The following is a 15,082-nucleotide window of genomic DNA, read 5'->3' as shown; positions in this document are numbered from 1 at the left end:
AGAGAGGGAGACCAGAGGAAGGCGGTGGTGACAGTGAAGTGTTTGGGGTAGGGGCTTTTTCTGCTGGTAAAGTGACTTGAGGGTTGGGGAATCCGCCTTGTTTTTAAGCAGGCAAGTAAAAATCACTGGAAAAGACCATTAGGTGAACCAAACGAGAAGTTAGTTTAATAGAAGGTAAATGCCAAAGAACATCTGCTCACTCCTTCAGAGAAAGTTAAATGTTCTTAAAGACCTCTAGTGTGCAGTCCCCCGGGCCTGGTCCTGGAAAGCACTATAGTTCCCTTAAAATTAAATGCCACATTGTTGCTATTTTGCATGGTTATTTGCATAAATTTACATACTGAGTTCAAGCCCTAATTCCGTGGAAAGTAAAGGAAATTTAATTAATGTAAAATGTGCAATTATATTCAACACCATTTTTCAGAGCAAGCACGTATGAAATACAGAAAGATTTCACTTCAACGAGTATGTTTACTCTCCCCCCTCCATTGGCGTGGGTCCACAGCGTCCCGTGTGTGACTGCCTGTCCCCTGTGCCCCATGCACATGCCATCTTTGGTGGTTCAGCTGAAATTGGTTGCTTGTTGACATCCAGGTCCCACCGTTCTCCAGTCTTTGCCCCTTCCAAGCCCTCGGCTCCCGCTGCCCTTCCTGGGTCACTTCCACAGGCTGCTGCTTTAGCTGTGTCCCCAGGCTCGTTACAGTCCCCAGGCTACACCACCTGTACCGTCATTTGTGCTCTGGTGCGACAGGCTGGGACCACTGCTGAGGGGAGGACCCAGAAGGAGGTGGCAGGACACAAGAAACCATCCCCGAAGATGCCCACACCAGAGAGGCCACATGCGCCCAGCCCCTGCCTTTCCACCGCCCCAGCAGGCGCTTCCTATGAGCCAGTTCCTTGCCTGGCACTGGGCCTGGCCTGGCACAGACAACAGGGGACAAAGCCCTGGGTCCTGCCCCCATGGAGACCTCAGCCCTGGAGGCAGAACTAACCAAAAGAAGGAAAAAAGGCAGAATAATAGTAAAGACTGCAAGTGCCAGAAGAGAAACGGTGTGGAGAGCGGCAGTGAGCGGGTCAAATGTGCTGCTCCGGCAGGTGACACTGACCGTGGGTCTGCGCCAGTAGGGGAGGCCCATCTCCTCCAGGCTGGGCGGGTTCAGAGCTAGGTCACAGCTGGTCCCTGGCTGCCCTTGTGAGACACCATCCCATCTCTCAGAGGTGAGGGGGCAGGTTCGAGGAGATGGAGTAGCCCACCGTCACAGAGAGCTAGTGGTCCAGCTGGGAGCTCGGACTTTCCAACTCCAAAGCCTGTGCGCTTGGCAGCCACACGGGGGTGGGATGGTGGAGAAAGCTGGCCAGGCAATGAGTCTAGATGGGCGATGGCCCCGAGCTGGACAGGATTGTTTGCACGGTAGCCGGGGAACCTTGTGGTTCCCCAGCTGGGGGAGCTTTGGGGATGTCTTATCTGATGATGGTGGCTTTTCCTTTTTCCTAAAATGGCTTTATTGAAATGTATTTTACATGTAAAATTCACCCATTTCAGTGATTTTAAACATTTATTTAAAAATTTTTTAAGCAAATTTACAGAGTTGAGCAACTGTCATCACAATGGGATTTCAGAACGTGTACAAGGCCTGAGAAGATTCCTTGTACTTAGTTGCAGTCACTCCTACTCCCACTCTCAGCCCCAAGTAACCACTGGTCCTTCTGCCTCTGGGTTTTTTCCTTTTCTGGACATTTCATGTAAGCACATCCCGCACTTCACACGCTGCCCCTGGTGTTGGCTGGTTGATGCTGTGGTGTGTACTAGTACTCTTGCTAGTCTCTTGTTGTGTGGGTAGACTGCATTTTGTCCAAACAGTGGTGAGTTATTTGCAGTTCTTGACTATTACGAATAATGCTGCTGTGGACATGTGCATGCAAGGATTTTTTGTGAACATGTGTTTTCATGTCTCTTGGATAGATACCTAAGAGTGGAATTGCTGGGTCATTTTGTTCATGAATGTGGTGAGTTGTTAGGTTTACCTTTTTAGGGAGCTGTCAAACTGCTTTCTGAAGTGGCTGTACCATTTTACATTCCCTCCCCTGCCCACAATATATGAGGGTTCCAGGTTCTCCATACCCTCACCAACACTTGTTACTGTCTTTTTGATTTTGGCAGTTGTAGTGGGTGTGGAAGGTGTCTCATTGTGGTCTGAATTTGCATTTCTCTAATAACTAATCATGTTGAATGCGTTTTCACATGCTTATTTGCCATTCGTATATTTTATTTGGTGAAATGTGTGTTCAGATCTGTTGTCCATTTTAATAACTTAATAGGGCTGTTTTTATTAGTGAGTTATAAGATTTCATTGTGCTGGATTCAAGCCCTTTATCATATTAGGATTTGCAAGTGTTTTTTCCCAATTTGTCATTTGTCTTTTAATTTTCTTAATTGTGTCTTTGAAGTGTAAACAAACAAAATTTATAATTTTGATGGAGTTTAAATTGTTATTTTTTTAAATTAATTGTGCTCAGATGTCATATCCCAGAAATTTTTACCTAACCTAAGTTTATGGAAATTTTCTCCAATGTTTTCTTCTATGAGTTTTATAGTTTTGGCTTTTATACTTAAGTTTATGATTCATTTTGAGTTAATTTTTGTGTATGATGTGAGGTAAGTCTCTAAATCAGGGGTTGGCAAAGTTGTTCTGTAAATGATAAAATAGAAGATACTTTCTGCTTTGCTGACCAGAAGGTCTTTATTGCTACTGCTCCTCTCGGCCGTTTTTAGGGTGAAAGCAGCCACAGGCAGTATGTAAATGGGTGGGTTTGGTTATGTTCTATGTTCCAATAAAACTTTTATTTATACAATCAAGTTTTGGTTTGGACTTGGCTCAAGCACTAGAGCTTGTTGACCTTTGGTCTAAATCTGTCTTTTTTGTATGAAACATTTAATTTTTCCAAACTCCACTTGCTGAAGAGTGTCTTTTCCCCATTGAATGACCTTGGGACCTTTGTGAACATCATTTGGCCATAAACATACGGGTTTATCTCAGGACTCTCAATTCTGTTGAGAATCCCATTGGTCTGTGTGCTTTATGTCTGTCTTTTTGCTATAGCAGTGTCATGATTATTGTAGCTTTGTGGCAAGTTTCAAAATTGGGAAGTACAAGTTTCCAGTTTTGTTCTGTTTTTCAAGTCCTTTTCCTTCCATATACATTTTAGGATCAACTTGTTGACTTCTGTGAAAAGCCTGTTGGGATTGTGATGGTGTTTGTATTGAATCTGTAAGATTGCTTTGGGGAGAATTGCCGTTTTAACAATATGGAGTCTTCCAGTCTGTGGATATGAAATCTCTTTTCATTTATTTAGATCTTTTTAAGTTTTTCTCAGTAATGTTTTATACTTTCAGTGTACAAGTCTTGCATTTCTTTTAAAATTATTCCCAAGTATTTTATTCTTTTCGGTGCTATTATGAATGGAATTGTTTTCTTAATTTCATTTGTAGATCCTTCATTGCTAGCCTGTAGACATACGTTGATTTCTGTATATTGATCTTGTGTCCTGCAACCTTGCTGAACTCATTTATCAGTTCTAGTGGGGTTTTTTTCTGTGTATTCTGTAGGATTTTATGTAGGTAGGATCATGCTGTCTGCAAAATGAAGACAGTTTTGCTTCATCCTTTCCAGTCTGGATGTCCTTTCTCTCTTTTTCCTGCCTTACTGTGTTGGCTAGAACATCCAGCACAGTGCTGAGCAGAAGTGGTGAGAGTGCACATCCTTGCCTTGCTCCTGAACTTCGGGGGAAATGTTCAGTCTTCCACCACTGAGTGTGTTCGGTGTAGGTTTTTCGTAGCTGCTCTTTGCAGGGTGACGATTTTGTGTTTTCTCCGTCTTCTCTTCCCTGTCCTCATACCCTGCTTTTCTGTCGGCTCACGGAGTGCAGAGACTGTCTTAACTCCTGGCTTCTGGATCATTAGCATGTGCTTGTGGATTGTGTGCTTGGATTAAAGAGTCGACGATCGCTTTTCAGCTGGGCCGGAGGCCCTTGCTCCCCTTGCTCTTCTGAGGCTCTGGTGCGGGCTTGTCCCACGTGCGCAGCAGACCTCCTTCCCACCCCGCGCTGCCCGGGACGTGCTTCTCCCGTGTCTCAGCGACAGTGCTCCTTGCTGTGTCACCTTACAGCACATCCTCTGTCTCAGTTCACTGCTGAGAGTTCGTGTGGAGAACAGGACATCCCAGAGGACCTCAGAGGGGCACGTCTCCCTCCTTACGAGCAGGATGGGGCCTCGTTCAGCACAAGTGCCTCGAAGGGCTTGGTCAGGAGTCCTCTCCACTCCTCCCCAGCCCAGTGCTCTCCCGGCTGACCATTGGGTGAGTGCCACGGATAGGCCACAACAGGAAGTTCAGCTGCGAAAGCCGGGGACAGGTGGCCCGGCTCTCCCCGCTGTGCCGTGCGCACCCGTGTGCGTCTGGATGTGGCGTCCAGCAGTGTTGCCCGGGTGCCAGTCCCTGGCTGGGCGCTTTCCTGGGTGGGTTCTCCCTGCTGCTCCCCAGACCCCACGCCTGCCGGGGGTGAGGTGTCCAGGCATGCAGGGAAGCAGAGCACTTCAGGCCCCCTCTCCAGGCCCGCAGCTGCTGAGGGGAGGGCCGTCCTCCAGCGGGCAGACTTGCCCTCGTGCTCTCGTCCTTGGCGCAGGCCTCTGAGGACAGTGGACCCAGCCATGTTCAGGGCCTTCTCTGAGCACCGTTCACATTTTCTCTTGGGCGTGGTGCAGCGTAGCTGGCGGTGACGTTTGCACGGTGCGAGCGTCAGGTCACTTAGGGTTGTAGCCTCATGGGAGATGCAGTTCCTTCGTGGGACCATGACTGTGCACAGGACAGTGCTGAAGAGCTTTCTGTGTAAAGGGTAACCCGTGAAGTAGTGCAAACCTAAGGAGGGGTGTTGGCTTCGGCCCCGCGGAGTTCATCTTGGGTCCGCTCCCACTCCGGGCGCTCTCGGACCCCTCAGGCTCCACCGTTGGGGGTCACCGCGTGCTGTCCCCCGGCAGGCCTGGCTTCCAGGCTCCCATCGGCGTCTCTTCACAGTGTTTCCTGGTTCAGCCCTCTTGCCCTGCCTCATGCTGCCCTGGCCATCTCTTTCATCTTCATCCGTGAGCTGGTGACGTCTGGACTCTGAACGTCCCCGAGGCCACTGGCCGTGTCCCCCTGCAAGGCTCCCAGGCGCCTGTAATCATGGTGTCCACTCGCTGTCTCCCTGGAAACCTCCCTGTCCCTTGGGTGAACGTCCGTCCAGCCAGTCCGCATGCCCTTTTTTCTCTGCGTCTAACTCGATCCCTCGACTCTTCTTCCAGCTTTTTGTGTTTCACCCTCGTCTTGGTTCCCTCCTGACTCTGTACTGCAGTCAGGCTCACCCTGCCTTCCCCTGACCGTCTGATACAAATTGTCCTTTCTCCCCACAGGCTGGCCTCCCACAAATCGGTGCTTCCTGGCGCTAGACAGGGGAATGTGTTTTAAAAGGTCATTTTACTTCTGAGCAGGGTTCAGGCCGTGTGAATAAAATGCAGACAGTTCAAGTGGAGGCTTCCAGGGACCAGTCCCCCTCCCCCACCCACCGCCCTCCGTCGGCCCTGCTCTCAGAGGCGGCCCTGCCACCAGCCAGTGGTGTCAGCAGCCGTTCAGAGTTAGAGCTAACTGTGTGACCCCTTCCTTCCCATCCTTCCCACTGCCCCCGGGTAAATGCAGATTCCTGGGCCTGGCCCCGAGGCCCTCCATGTGCCGGCGCCACCCCCTGCTGTCACTGCGCGTCCCACAGGGAGGACGTTTGCCCCTGCCGCACGGTGTTTCATGCCTCTGTGCCTGTGGTCTGTTCCCCACCTGCAGTACTCTCAGTCCCCTCTTTGCCTGGCTTGGTTCCTCCCTGTCCTCAGGACCAGTTCAGGTGTTCCCTCCTGTGATGTCTCGTCCACCCTGCACTGGTCACCATCCTGGTCCTGCAGGCCCTGCTCCAGGCAGGGTGAGCTCTGCCCTGCACATGGCCTGTGAGCAGGAGCCAAGTCTACTGGTCTGTGGCCCCAGCACCTGGCCCAGACCCCAGCTCAAGTCAGCGAGAGGCTCGCTGGACGGAGGTTTAAGCCACAGGCTCCCTACGTGTTTAACGAAACCATCAGTCCAGAAATTTTGTGGTATTAATTAACAACATGTGAGACTTGGGAAGCTTTACATAAATTCAAGTTTTAGCTTTTTGGGGGAAAAACGTCAAGAGCCTGGTCCACGTTTCCGTGTGGCGACACTCCTGGAGGTGTGAGGTAGCCACTGTCCCAGTCCCCACCACGTCGTCCTGGAGCTGATTCTTCCCTGCCAGGCCTGCCTATTCATTTCCGTCACCTACCAGACCCCGCGATTATGGCATTTGCCACCCACACTTTGGGGGTCTCCAGAGCTCTTCTCATCCTGATGCTCGGATTTAAATCTGTGGATCTAATTTCAGCTCACAGAAAACTGGAGGACTAGCCAATGAAATCTCCAAGGCAACAGCCGTTGGCAGAGCAGAGGAATCTGTTCCGAGTCACAGAACTGGGCAGCGCCTCCGGGGATGGGGGTGTCCGGGCACCAGGAGCCCCTGGCAGGCCTGACTCGTCTGGAGCCTGCCCGGTGCTCGCGCGGTCAGGGGCTGGCGGCTGGGGAGGGAGAGAGGCATCCAGATGACTGTGCGTGAGAGGAGGCGGCGGCTCCGCAGGGTGGCTGGGTGCTGACTCGAGCAGGCAGTTCAGCACCACACCACCCTGTCCCGCAGAGGATGTGAGGACTCGAGGACAGTCACCTGGTGGCCATCGGTGCGTTTGGTGACAGAGAATAATATTTGGGGCATGGCCTCCACGCGGCTGCTTCTCAGATGTGTGTAGTGAGTGACTTCTCAGACTGGAAAGGTGCTAATTTTCGAATGGATGTTTCCTCATTGAAGTAGGCTGTCTGTCTGGTGAATGCATACCTGCTCCCCTCCCCCTCCTGCCTGGGTCTTACTGTGAACGGCAGAAAAGGCGACGCGTGCAGATCTTTTTGTTGTTCTGGGGTCGGGCTTTGTGGCCGGAGAGAGGGCGCTGCACTGGGAGGGGTGAGCAGGCGGTCCTGCTGGCGCGTGCAGTGCGCGCGGTCCCCAGGTGGGGCTGGCGGGGTCTCCCCATTGGCTGGGTCGGGTGCTGCTCTTACCCCGTTCTTGCACCCAGAAACGGGTGAGGACGCTGGGACTTTGCCAGCAGCCCTTCGCCAGCCTTTTGCTCGCTGGGTGGCCACGGGCCTTACTTGCAGGCCTGAGCGGCTGATAAGGAAATCTCCAGTCCATCTTTGGGAGCGTGTCCTAAACTCGGGTGCCCTGGGGGAGGGCTGCATTTTGGTGGCTGTGCTGCAGGGCTTCTGGTCTCCGGCCATAGCGCCATGGGCTCTGGGCTGCAGAGGAGAGAGGATCCCTTCCTGGGCTCTGTGTTGTCACTGTGACTTGTGCTGGCACCAGCCACGCACTCCATGGTGGTGACACGGGAGGTCCCTCTGCTCAGAGTCCCCGTGTCACTCCAGGCTGGGGAATGGGGTCCAGGTTGGAGCCACAGGCTGGACGTCGCACTGGAGGGAACTTTGAGAAGAGTCTTTCCAGGTCACAGAGCAGCACGTGGAGCAGACAGGTCACTTCTGGTGCCCAGCAGCCAAGGCTCACCGCCCTGGTTGACTAGGTCCGTGTTTTTACACACTCTGCGAGGGCCTGGTGTGAATGTAACTCCTGTTTGCAAGGGCTTCACCGTCCACACGGTAGCTGGGACTGACTGCTCCATGCCCACGGCCCGTGTGCTCCTCACCATCTCTGCCCTCAGTCTCATCTTGCAGGCAAGGAGGTCCCGGCCCGAGGTCACACAGCTAGTAAGCGGCTCAGTCGGGATTCAAACCTGCACACCAGTTCCTAGGCTGCGGCAGCCAGTCCAGCCCATGGGGCCCTACTTCTAGTCAAGGACCGTGCAGCTCTGGGAGGCGAGGAAGGGGGCTGGCCCCACAGCTGGCTGTTGGTGGACTCCTGTTTCCTGGATTTCCCACTCTGGGTTTGGCCCTCTGTCTCCTGACCACACAGGACTCCATGTGGTCAGCTCTGGTGGTGCAGTGACCACAGGCCTCTGGCACTGACTTGCCAGACCTGCTGGCTCCGGGGGCCTCCATTCTGGTTCTGCTGGTGCAGGAGCCCTGCCCAGATGGTGTTTATTCTCACATGACTGCTGTGTGCCTATGTATATTTGTTGATTAAAAATATTCCTTGCTTATTTTGTAGCAACATTAAAAAATATTACAGCTCTCCTCCTGCCAGCTAGACGCTTGCCAGTGTTTTCCTTAACCCCTCGCTCACCAGGTGGTGTGGTTCAGCCGATGCCCCCCAGGCTGGGCTAGGAAGTCAGAGCCCAGGACTCCCCTGTGCAGAACCCCTCGCCCTCGGGCCAAATTTGGGTCTGACCTCGACCTGCCTCTCCGGCCTGGTCACCTAGTCCATCCTTCTCTCAGGCTGGCCCTTGGACCGGCCAGACTCAGGGCTCCTCAGAGCGTTTGCACGAGTCCTCTTCTCTGCTTGGAGCTGGATCCTTTTCCTGGGATCTTAGGACGTGACGGTGGCTGGGGCCTCCTCATTCAAGAGTGAGAGGCTTACATCAGCATCACCCCCTCTGGGGGTCTCCCCCAGGCCCTGCCCCTGCACCGCCCCACGAGCCCCTGGCCCTGCAGGTTCCTGTTTTGTTCTGTCCAAGCTTTGGGCGCTGACATATGACACTGATTTTGGAGACACACTTTAACATCTCTGAACAGGTGGAGAAAACCCACCTCTGACCACCGTTCAGCAGTCAGTGCCCTGTCTCCCCCGACCCCGGCCCCAGGCAGCCAGGCTACTTCTTGTCTCTAGAGATTTTGCCTGTTCTGCACATTCCAAATAAGCGGTTATAGGATACATGCCTTTGGTGCCTGGCTCACTGACCGTGCGGCTCCAGGCTCACTGCGGGGCAGCCTGTCAGCACCTCGTTCCTTCTTACCACTAACGTCATCCGGTCGTGTGGACGCACTGCCCCCCAGTTGATGGACACTTGGGTTGCTTCCACCTCTGGCTGTTACGGATCACGCGGATGTGAACATTCATGTCAAGTTAGCTGAAAATGTGAGTCCATCACCCTTGAGTAGGTACCTCTGGCTGGAGCTGCTTGATCAAACGGTAACTGTGTTTAAACCCACGAGGGCTTGTGGGCTGTTTCCCGAAGGGGCTGCACCAGTGATTTGCTGGCTGCGGTGGACAAGCGTCTGCCTTGCCACCACCTCACCAGCACGTTGTCACCCGACTTCTTGATCACAGGTGGTCTGGTATCTCCCTGTGGTTTGAATTTGCGTTTTTCCCGGGACTGCAGGTACTGAGCACCTCTCCACTGGCTCGTTGGCCATTGTGTGTCTTTATGTATTCCAGGTACACTTCTATTGTCAGGTGTGCGATTCGCAGGGAGTCCTCCTGTTCTGTGGGTTGTCTTTTCCACTTGCTTGGTTGTGTCTTTGATACGCAGAACTCTTAGATTAGGACAAAGTTCAATCTATTTTTTTTTCATTGCTCGTGCTTTTAATGTTGTATTTACGAATTCACTGCCAAAGCCAAGTTTATAAAGATTTTCCCCTGAGTGCTCTTCCAAGAATTTCATTATTTTACCATCTTAACTTTAGGCCTCTGATCCTTTTTATTTGTTTGTGTATTTGTTTATTTTTTAATGGAGGTACCAGGGATTGAACCCAGGACCTCGTGTGTGCTGAGCACGCACTGTACCACTGAGCTGCACCCTCCCCCCTCTGATCCTCTTTGAGTAAGGTTTTGTAGACAGTGTGAGGTAGGGTCCTGCTCGTCCTTTTGCACGAGGACTCCCCCGTCCCATCACCGGCTATTGGAAAGACTGTTCTTTTCCCATCAAGTGGTCAGTCGACCACGGACACATAGGCTTATTTCTGGGTTCTCAGTTCTCTCCCACTGCTGTACGTTCTTGGTCCTCTTTTGTCCGGTAATCATTAATCAGCCATCTGATCTGTATCTGTCGTAAATAATAGAGGGACTCCGTTACCACTATTATAAACTTTAATTGCTAGAAGACGTTCATGATAAAAAATTACAGCATGGCCGTGCTGGCAGTGAAAGTCCTGACCCCGACGCCCCTGCCCACGTGCAGGACGCAGCCCAGCAGCGGTTCGTGTGCCCGCTGAGTGGGGGCGCACGCTTGTCACACACGCGTGAGTGTTGACACGTTTATGTCACGTGTCTGCGTCCTTGTAAGTGTGTAATCTTTTTCACAAAATCAAGATAAACAGAGCATGGTCTGACTCTCACAGGTCAGCACGGCATCCTTCTGGGACAGGTACCGTGTCTCACCTGTCATCTCTACGTGGCTCCGTGGCGTTTCGTGGAAGGCCCACCTCATTTCTCCACCACTCCCGTCCTTGCGCGTTTCTGTTGTTTCCATTTCCTGCGCGATTCCAGGGCTGCCTGCACACGTGGGAGTGCCCTTCTCGTGTGGGTGCCTGGGCACGGAGTCCGTGTCTCCCCTCCGCGTCTCCCCTCAGCTGTGCTTTGTGATGCATTGCACGTACCAGGCACTTAATAAATATTTATTGACGTAACCTCTTAGGGACTCATCCCTAGCCTGCCACTTCATTTCAGTAAACTGTTTTATGACTCCCTCTGGCCTATTTCCATTCCTCTAAGATGGAGGAGGGGTTTGATTATCGGATCTTCATCGGGAACAGGAGTGAAGAGAGTCAGGCTGTGATAGGTGCTCTGAGTGCGACCTGCGGGGACTCAGGCATAAGAGGTGGTCCGGCCTCGAGGTACTTACAGAGCATTAGGACCAGGCAGGTGGGATGTGCGGCACCTCCTGGGGCACAGCTGTTGTCATGGGAGCGTGAGGAGGGGAGAAAGGGCACAGCTGGGGTGCTGCTGGGAAGACCCCATGGCGGAGGGACACTGGGACGTGACAGGGAAGGGTCAGGTCTGCACAGGTGGGGACATCCAGGGCAGAGTGAACTCAGGACAGAGGAGAGAAGGGAGAACCAGGATCTGCTGAGTGCAGACCATGTGTGGGAGCTGTAGGTGAGCCGGGGAGCCAGTGGGGCTGGAACCCAGGCCAGCGGCGCGCTGACCTAGAAGCCCTGGGTGGCATGGGAGATCTTCCCGGAGAACTACGCACATTGTGGGACTTGGCCTGGAGGAAGTCGTCTACTCAGAAATCTGGGCCCGGGCAAAGGGATGGCTTCCCTTCCAGAGGGTTCCATGAGTTAACTTTCCCCCTCGGTCCTTCCCACAGCTGTCAGAAAGCGTGGTTCACCGCATGAAGGATTCCAGTCAGCCTTCCAGAGCAGGGCCGCCACCTCCTGCACTTGGCGCCGCCAGAGGCCCGGAGACAGGTAGGGGGCTGGGAGCATGCGGGAGGGACATCGGTGCTTCTGGAGAGCGGGGCTCCCCACGCCGGCACTGTCTGCCCATGACTGGGGCTGGGAGTCCCCACTGTCCCAGCTTCTCCACCCACAGAAAATGTGGCAGGGGCTTGTTTGACAGCAGGGAGTGGGAATGGTGTCCCTTCCATCACCTGGTCCTGGCTGGGCTCCTGGGGGCTCGCCCCGTGGCTCCAGGGCCCCACTACCCACACCAGGCTTGCAGCTGGCTTGTTCCCCACTGCTGTGTCCATCACAAGGGGAGACATCCGGGCTCCTCTCCAAGTAACTACTTTTAGCAAACACAAGGGAGCAAAAATTTAAGAGGGAGAATGTAAGGTATAGAAATTTCAGATATTACGGAGCAGAGACGTCCTCATGGCCGCTGATTGGTAATAAGTCCTTGTTGACGGGAACGGGGGTCTTTCTGCCACTGGAACTTGATAGGCTGTATGTCAAGGGGCCGAGGGCTGTGCCGTGCGGGGCAGACGTGCCGTCCCACGGCGGTTCACTCATCCAAGCGCGGCCTCGCATTGGGTTCGTCCTCCCTGCTGACCTGCTGACCTGCTGACCTGCTGGCCAGGAGCCAGCCTGAGGGGCAGGCGCGCTCCCTGCGCACTCGGCATGTGCTGAGTGCCATCAGGGGTCAGGCCGTGAGCCTCGTGCTGGGACATGGTGGCAGGGACCGGCTCATAAGGTGTGCACAGCTCTAGTTAGGAGCCAGATGTGTCGCCCTGCAGGGTAAGGGGTCGTGTGACAGCGAGGCATCAGAAGCCTGTCCTGGGCCCCGGTAGCACAGAGGAGAGTGACTCATTGTTTTAGGGATGGGCTTCAAGCGGAGCTGACATTGGAACTGGATTTTGAAAGATGGGGCTGTGCTGACGGGGGATGGGGGTTCAGGCTGGTGACAGCCCAGGCAGTGGCCCAGGGGACCTGGAGTATAAAGTACAAGGGAGGGGAGGTGGTGGGGCAGGGTGCAGGAGTCCTGTCACCTCGGCACGGTGGCCAGAGTGCGGCCAGGGCGCTGACCAGGCCTCTGTCATCCCTCTCCCTGGGTTGCCTCCTTCAGGGCTTCCCACCTGCACTGGAGCAGAGCAGGTCCTGGGCCAGACCAGCCTCAGGGCTTCCTGAGTGTCTGTCTGCAAGGGGCTTAGTCAGAGTCCTGAGGCCACAGAAGACACTCTGGGCCTCCAGGGGCCGGTCCCACCGTGTCTCAGCACGTGGAGGGAGAGATGAGGAGGCCTGACTTGACTGAAGTTTAATAAGGTGAGAGGCAGAAAGTGATGAAAAAAGCAAACATTGCCAAAGTAGATCACGCACACATCAGTTTCAGCCTTGGGTGATAAAAGAAGCATTTGTTTCAGTTTTGGTAGGTTTCAGCAGTTTAAAAAGCAAGAAGAGTGGTTCATCTAAAATCAACTGGTTTTAGTTTAACAAAGTGTTTTGCAGTTGGATCGTGAGTGAGTCTTGAGTTTCTGAAGTTGTCAGCGTATAGGGACTGTCCTGCAGTGGACTAATCTTGAGATATTTTACTTTTAGGATCAGTGTGCTTTTGTTTTAGTGATGGAACAAGATTAGAAAAAGAAGTTAAGGTTAAATTCTTGTGTTGCACTGGACCCCAAGTTCAGTGTCAGAGAACGTAAAAGATTTAAGTGCAAGAACTGAAGTCGTGAAAGTCCGAAAACAGGTAGCCTCCCAGCACCACATCAAACGAAGAAACTTAAGAACAGTGGGGAACGTGGCTGTGAAAATTAGAGACAGTTTAGGAAGAATGAGTGAAGGGTGAGTGAGAAGCAGGGAACCGAGGCTGACAGCGCGTTGGCAGTGTGCACGCAGAGGGGGCTCTGGAAGACCTGACGGCTGGGGGAAGATGGGCACAGACGGTTCCCAGCGCGGCAGTGGAGGAGGTGACCGAGCCCGTGACCGAGCCCGTGACCGAGGCGTGCCCTCTCAGCACACGCGGCCCATCCTCTGGGAGGGGTGTGTGCAGGGGCGAGTCCCTGGGTGCTGCTCCCTGGGGGCCTAGTGCTGCAGCCTCAAGCCAGCAGGCCGTGAAGTCTTGGGAGAGGAGCAGCACACACCCTCCTGCCTTCTCTCCCACAGCCTGGTTCTCCTGCAGCCGCTCAGGGTTCCATGCCCACGGTGGGGGCGGGACGTTGGCCGAGCTGTGGCTAGAGGGTGGTGTGGGGCTGTTGAAGCCTGGGGGAGCGTGGGTAATGGACCCCCAGCATCGCCCGGTGGTGAGAGCGCAGAGGGAATTGGGTTTGCTCAGAAATTCCAGAGGTCACGGCTGTCAAAAGGTAGACCTCCTGTAACAGCTTAAAAACCCCAGTCAGACTGGAGGTGCAGCAGGTGACGTGATGTGACGTCGTTAAGGGAGGCCCGGCCTCACTCAGGTTTAGAGGCCTTCAGTGGGGATGCCAAGGGGAGGAAGGTCTCAGGGGCCGCCCCTCCCCCACCTCCCCCACTCCTCCTCCTCTCCCCTCCCTTCCCCCTATCTCCCCCCACTCCTCCTCCCCCCCTCCCCTTCCTTCCCCATCTCCCCCCACTCCTCCTCCTCTTCCACCTCCCCCCTCCCCTACCTCCCCCCTCCCCTAGCTCCCCCCACTCCTCCTCCCTCCCCTCCTTCCCCTATCTCCCCCACTCCTCCTCTCTTCCCACCTCCCCTCCCCTACCTCCCCCCCACCTCCCCCCTCCCTATCTCACCCCCACTCCTCTCCCTCCCCCTCCCTTCCCCTATCTCCCCCCACTTCTCTCCTCTCTTCCACATCCCCACTCCCCTACCTCCCCCCCCTCCCCCCTCCCTATCCTCCCCCAACATCATTCTCCCTCCCCCTCCCTTCCCCTATCTCCCCCCACTCCTCCTCCTTCCACATCCACCTCCCCCCTCCATACCGTCCCCCTCCCCTACCTCCCCCCACTCCTCCTCCCCTCCCCTCCCTTCCCCTATCTCCCCCCCACTCTCCTCCTCTCTCCACCTCCTCCCTCCCCCACCTCCCCCCCCCCTCCCCCCCTATCTCCCCCCCACTCCTCCTCCCCTCCCCCTCCCTTCCCCTATCTCCCCCCCTCCTCTCTCTCCACCTCCCCTCCCCTACCTCCCCCCTCCCCTACCTCCCCCCCCCCTCCTTCTCCCCTCCCCCTCCCTTCCCCTATCTCCCCCCCCTCCTCCTCTCTTCCACCTCCCCCCTCCCCCCTCCCCCCTCCCCTATCTCCCCCCCCTCCTTCTCCCCTCCCCCTCCCTTCCCCTATCTCCCCCCACTCCTCCTCTCTTCCACCCCCCCCCCCTCCCCCACCTCCCCCCTCCCCTATCTCCCCCCCACTCCTCCTCCCCTCCCCCTCCCTTCCCCTATCTCCCCCCACTCCTCCTCTCTTCCACCTCCCCCCCTCCCCCCCTCCCCCCTCCCCTATCTCCCCCCCCTCTCCTCCCCTCCCCCCTCCCTTCCTCCTATCTCCCCCCAACTCCTCCTCTCTTCCACCTCCCCCTCCCCTACCTCCCCCCTCCCCTACCTCCCCCCCCCGCTGCTCCTCCCCTCCTCCTCCCTTCCCTATCTCCCCCCCACTCCTCCTCCCTTCCCCCTCCCCCCTCCCTCCCACTGCTCCTCCCCTCCACCTCCACCTCACTCCCT

The 15,082-nt window shown here is 54.9% G+C and overlaps 1 protein-coding gene across 2 annotated transcripts in view; it reads left to right on the top strand.

The window, feature by feature from the left end:
* Positions 1-15,082, top strand: part of CHCHD6 (coiled-coil-helix-coiled-coil-helix domain containing 6) — a 121,783-nt gene that overhangs the window by 2,087 nt on the left and 104,614 nt on the right. For both annotated transcript variants that reach the window (XM_032458810.1, XM_032458811.1), the window contains exon 2: positions 11,330-11,429. In XM_032458810.1, coding sequence (XP_032314701.1) covers positions 11,330-11,429 — 100 coding nt within the window. The remainder of the gene's footprint in view (positions 1-11,329; positions 11,430-15,082) is intronic.

Source organism: Camelus ferus, chromosome 17 (assembly GCF_009834535.1).
Source record: "Camelus ferus isolate YT-003-E chromosome 17, BCGSAC_Cfer_1.0, whole genome shotgun sequence".
NCBI lineage: Eukaryota > Metazoa > Chordata > Mammalia > Artiodactyla > Camelidae > Camelus > Camelus ferus.
The sequence above is the reverse complement of the archived record's forward strand: the minus strand, read 5'-3'. Positions and strand labels throughout refer to the sequence as shown.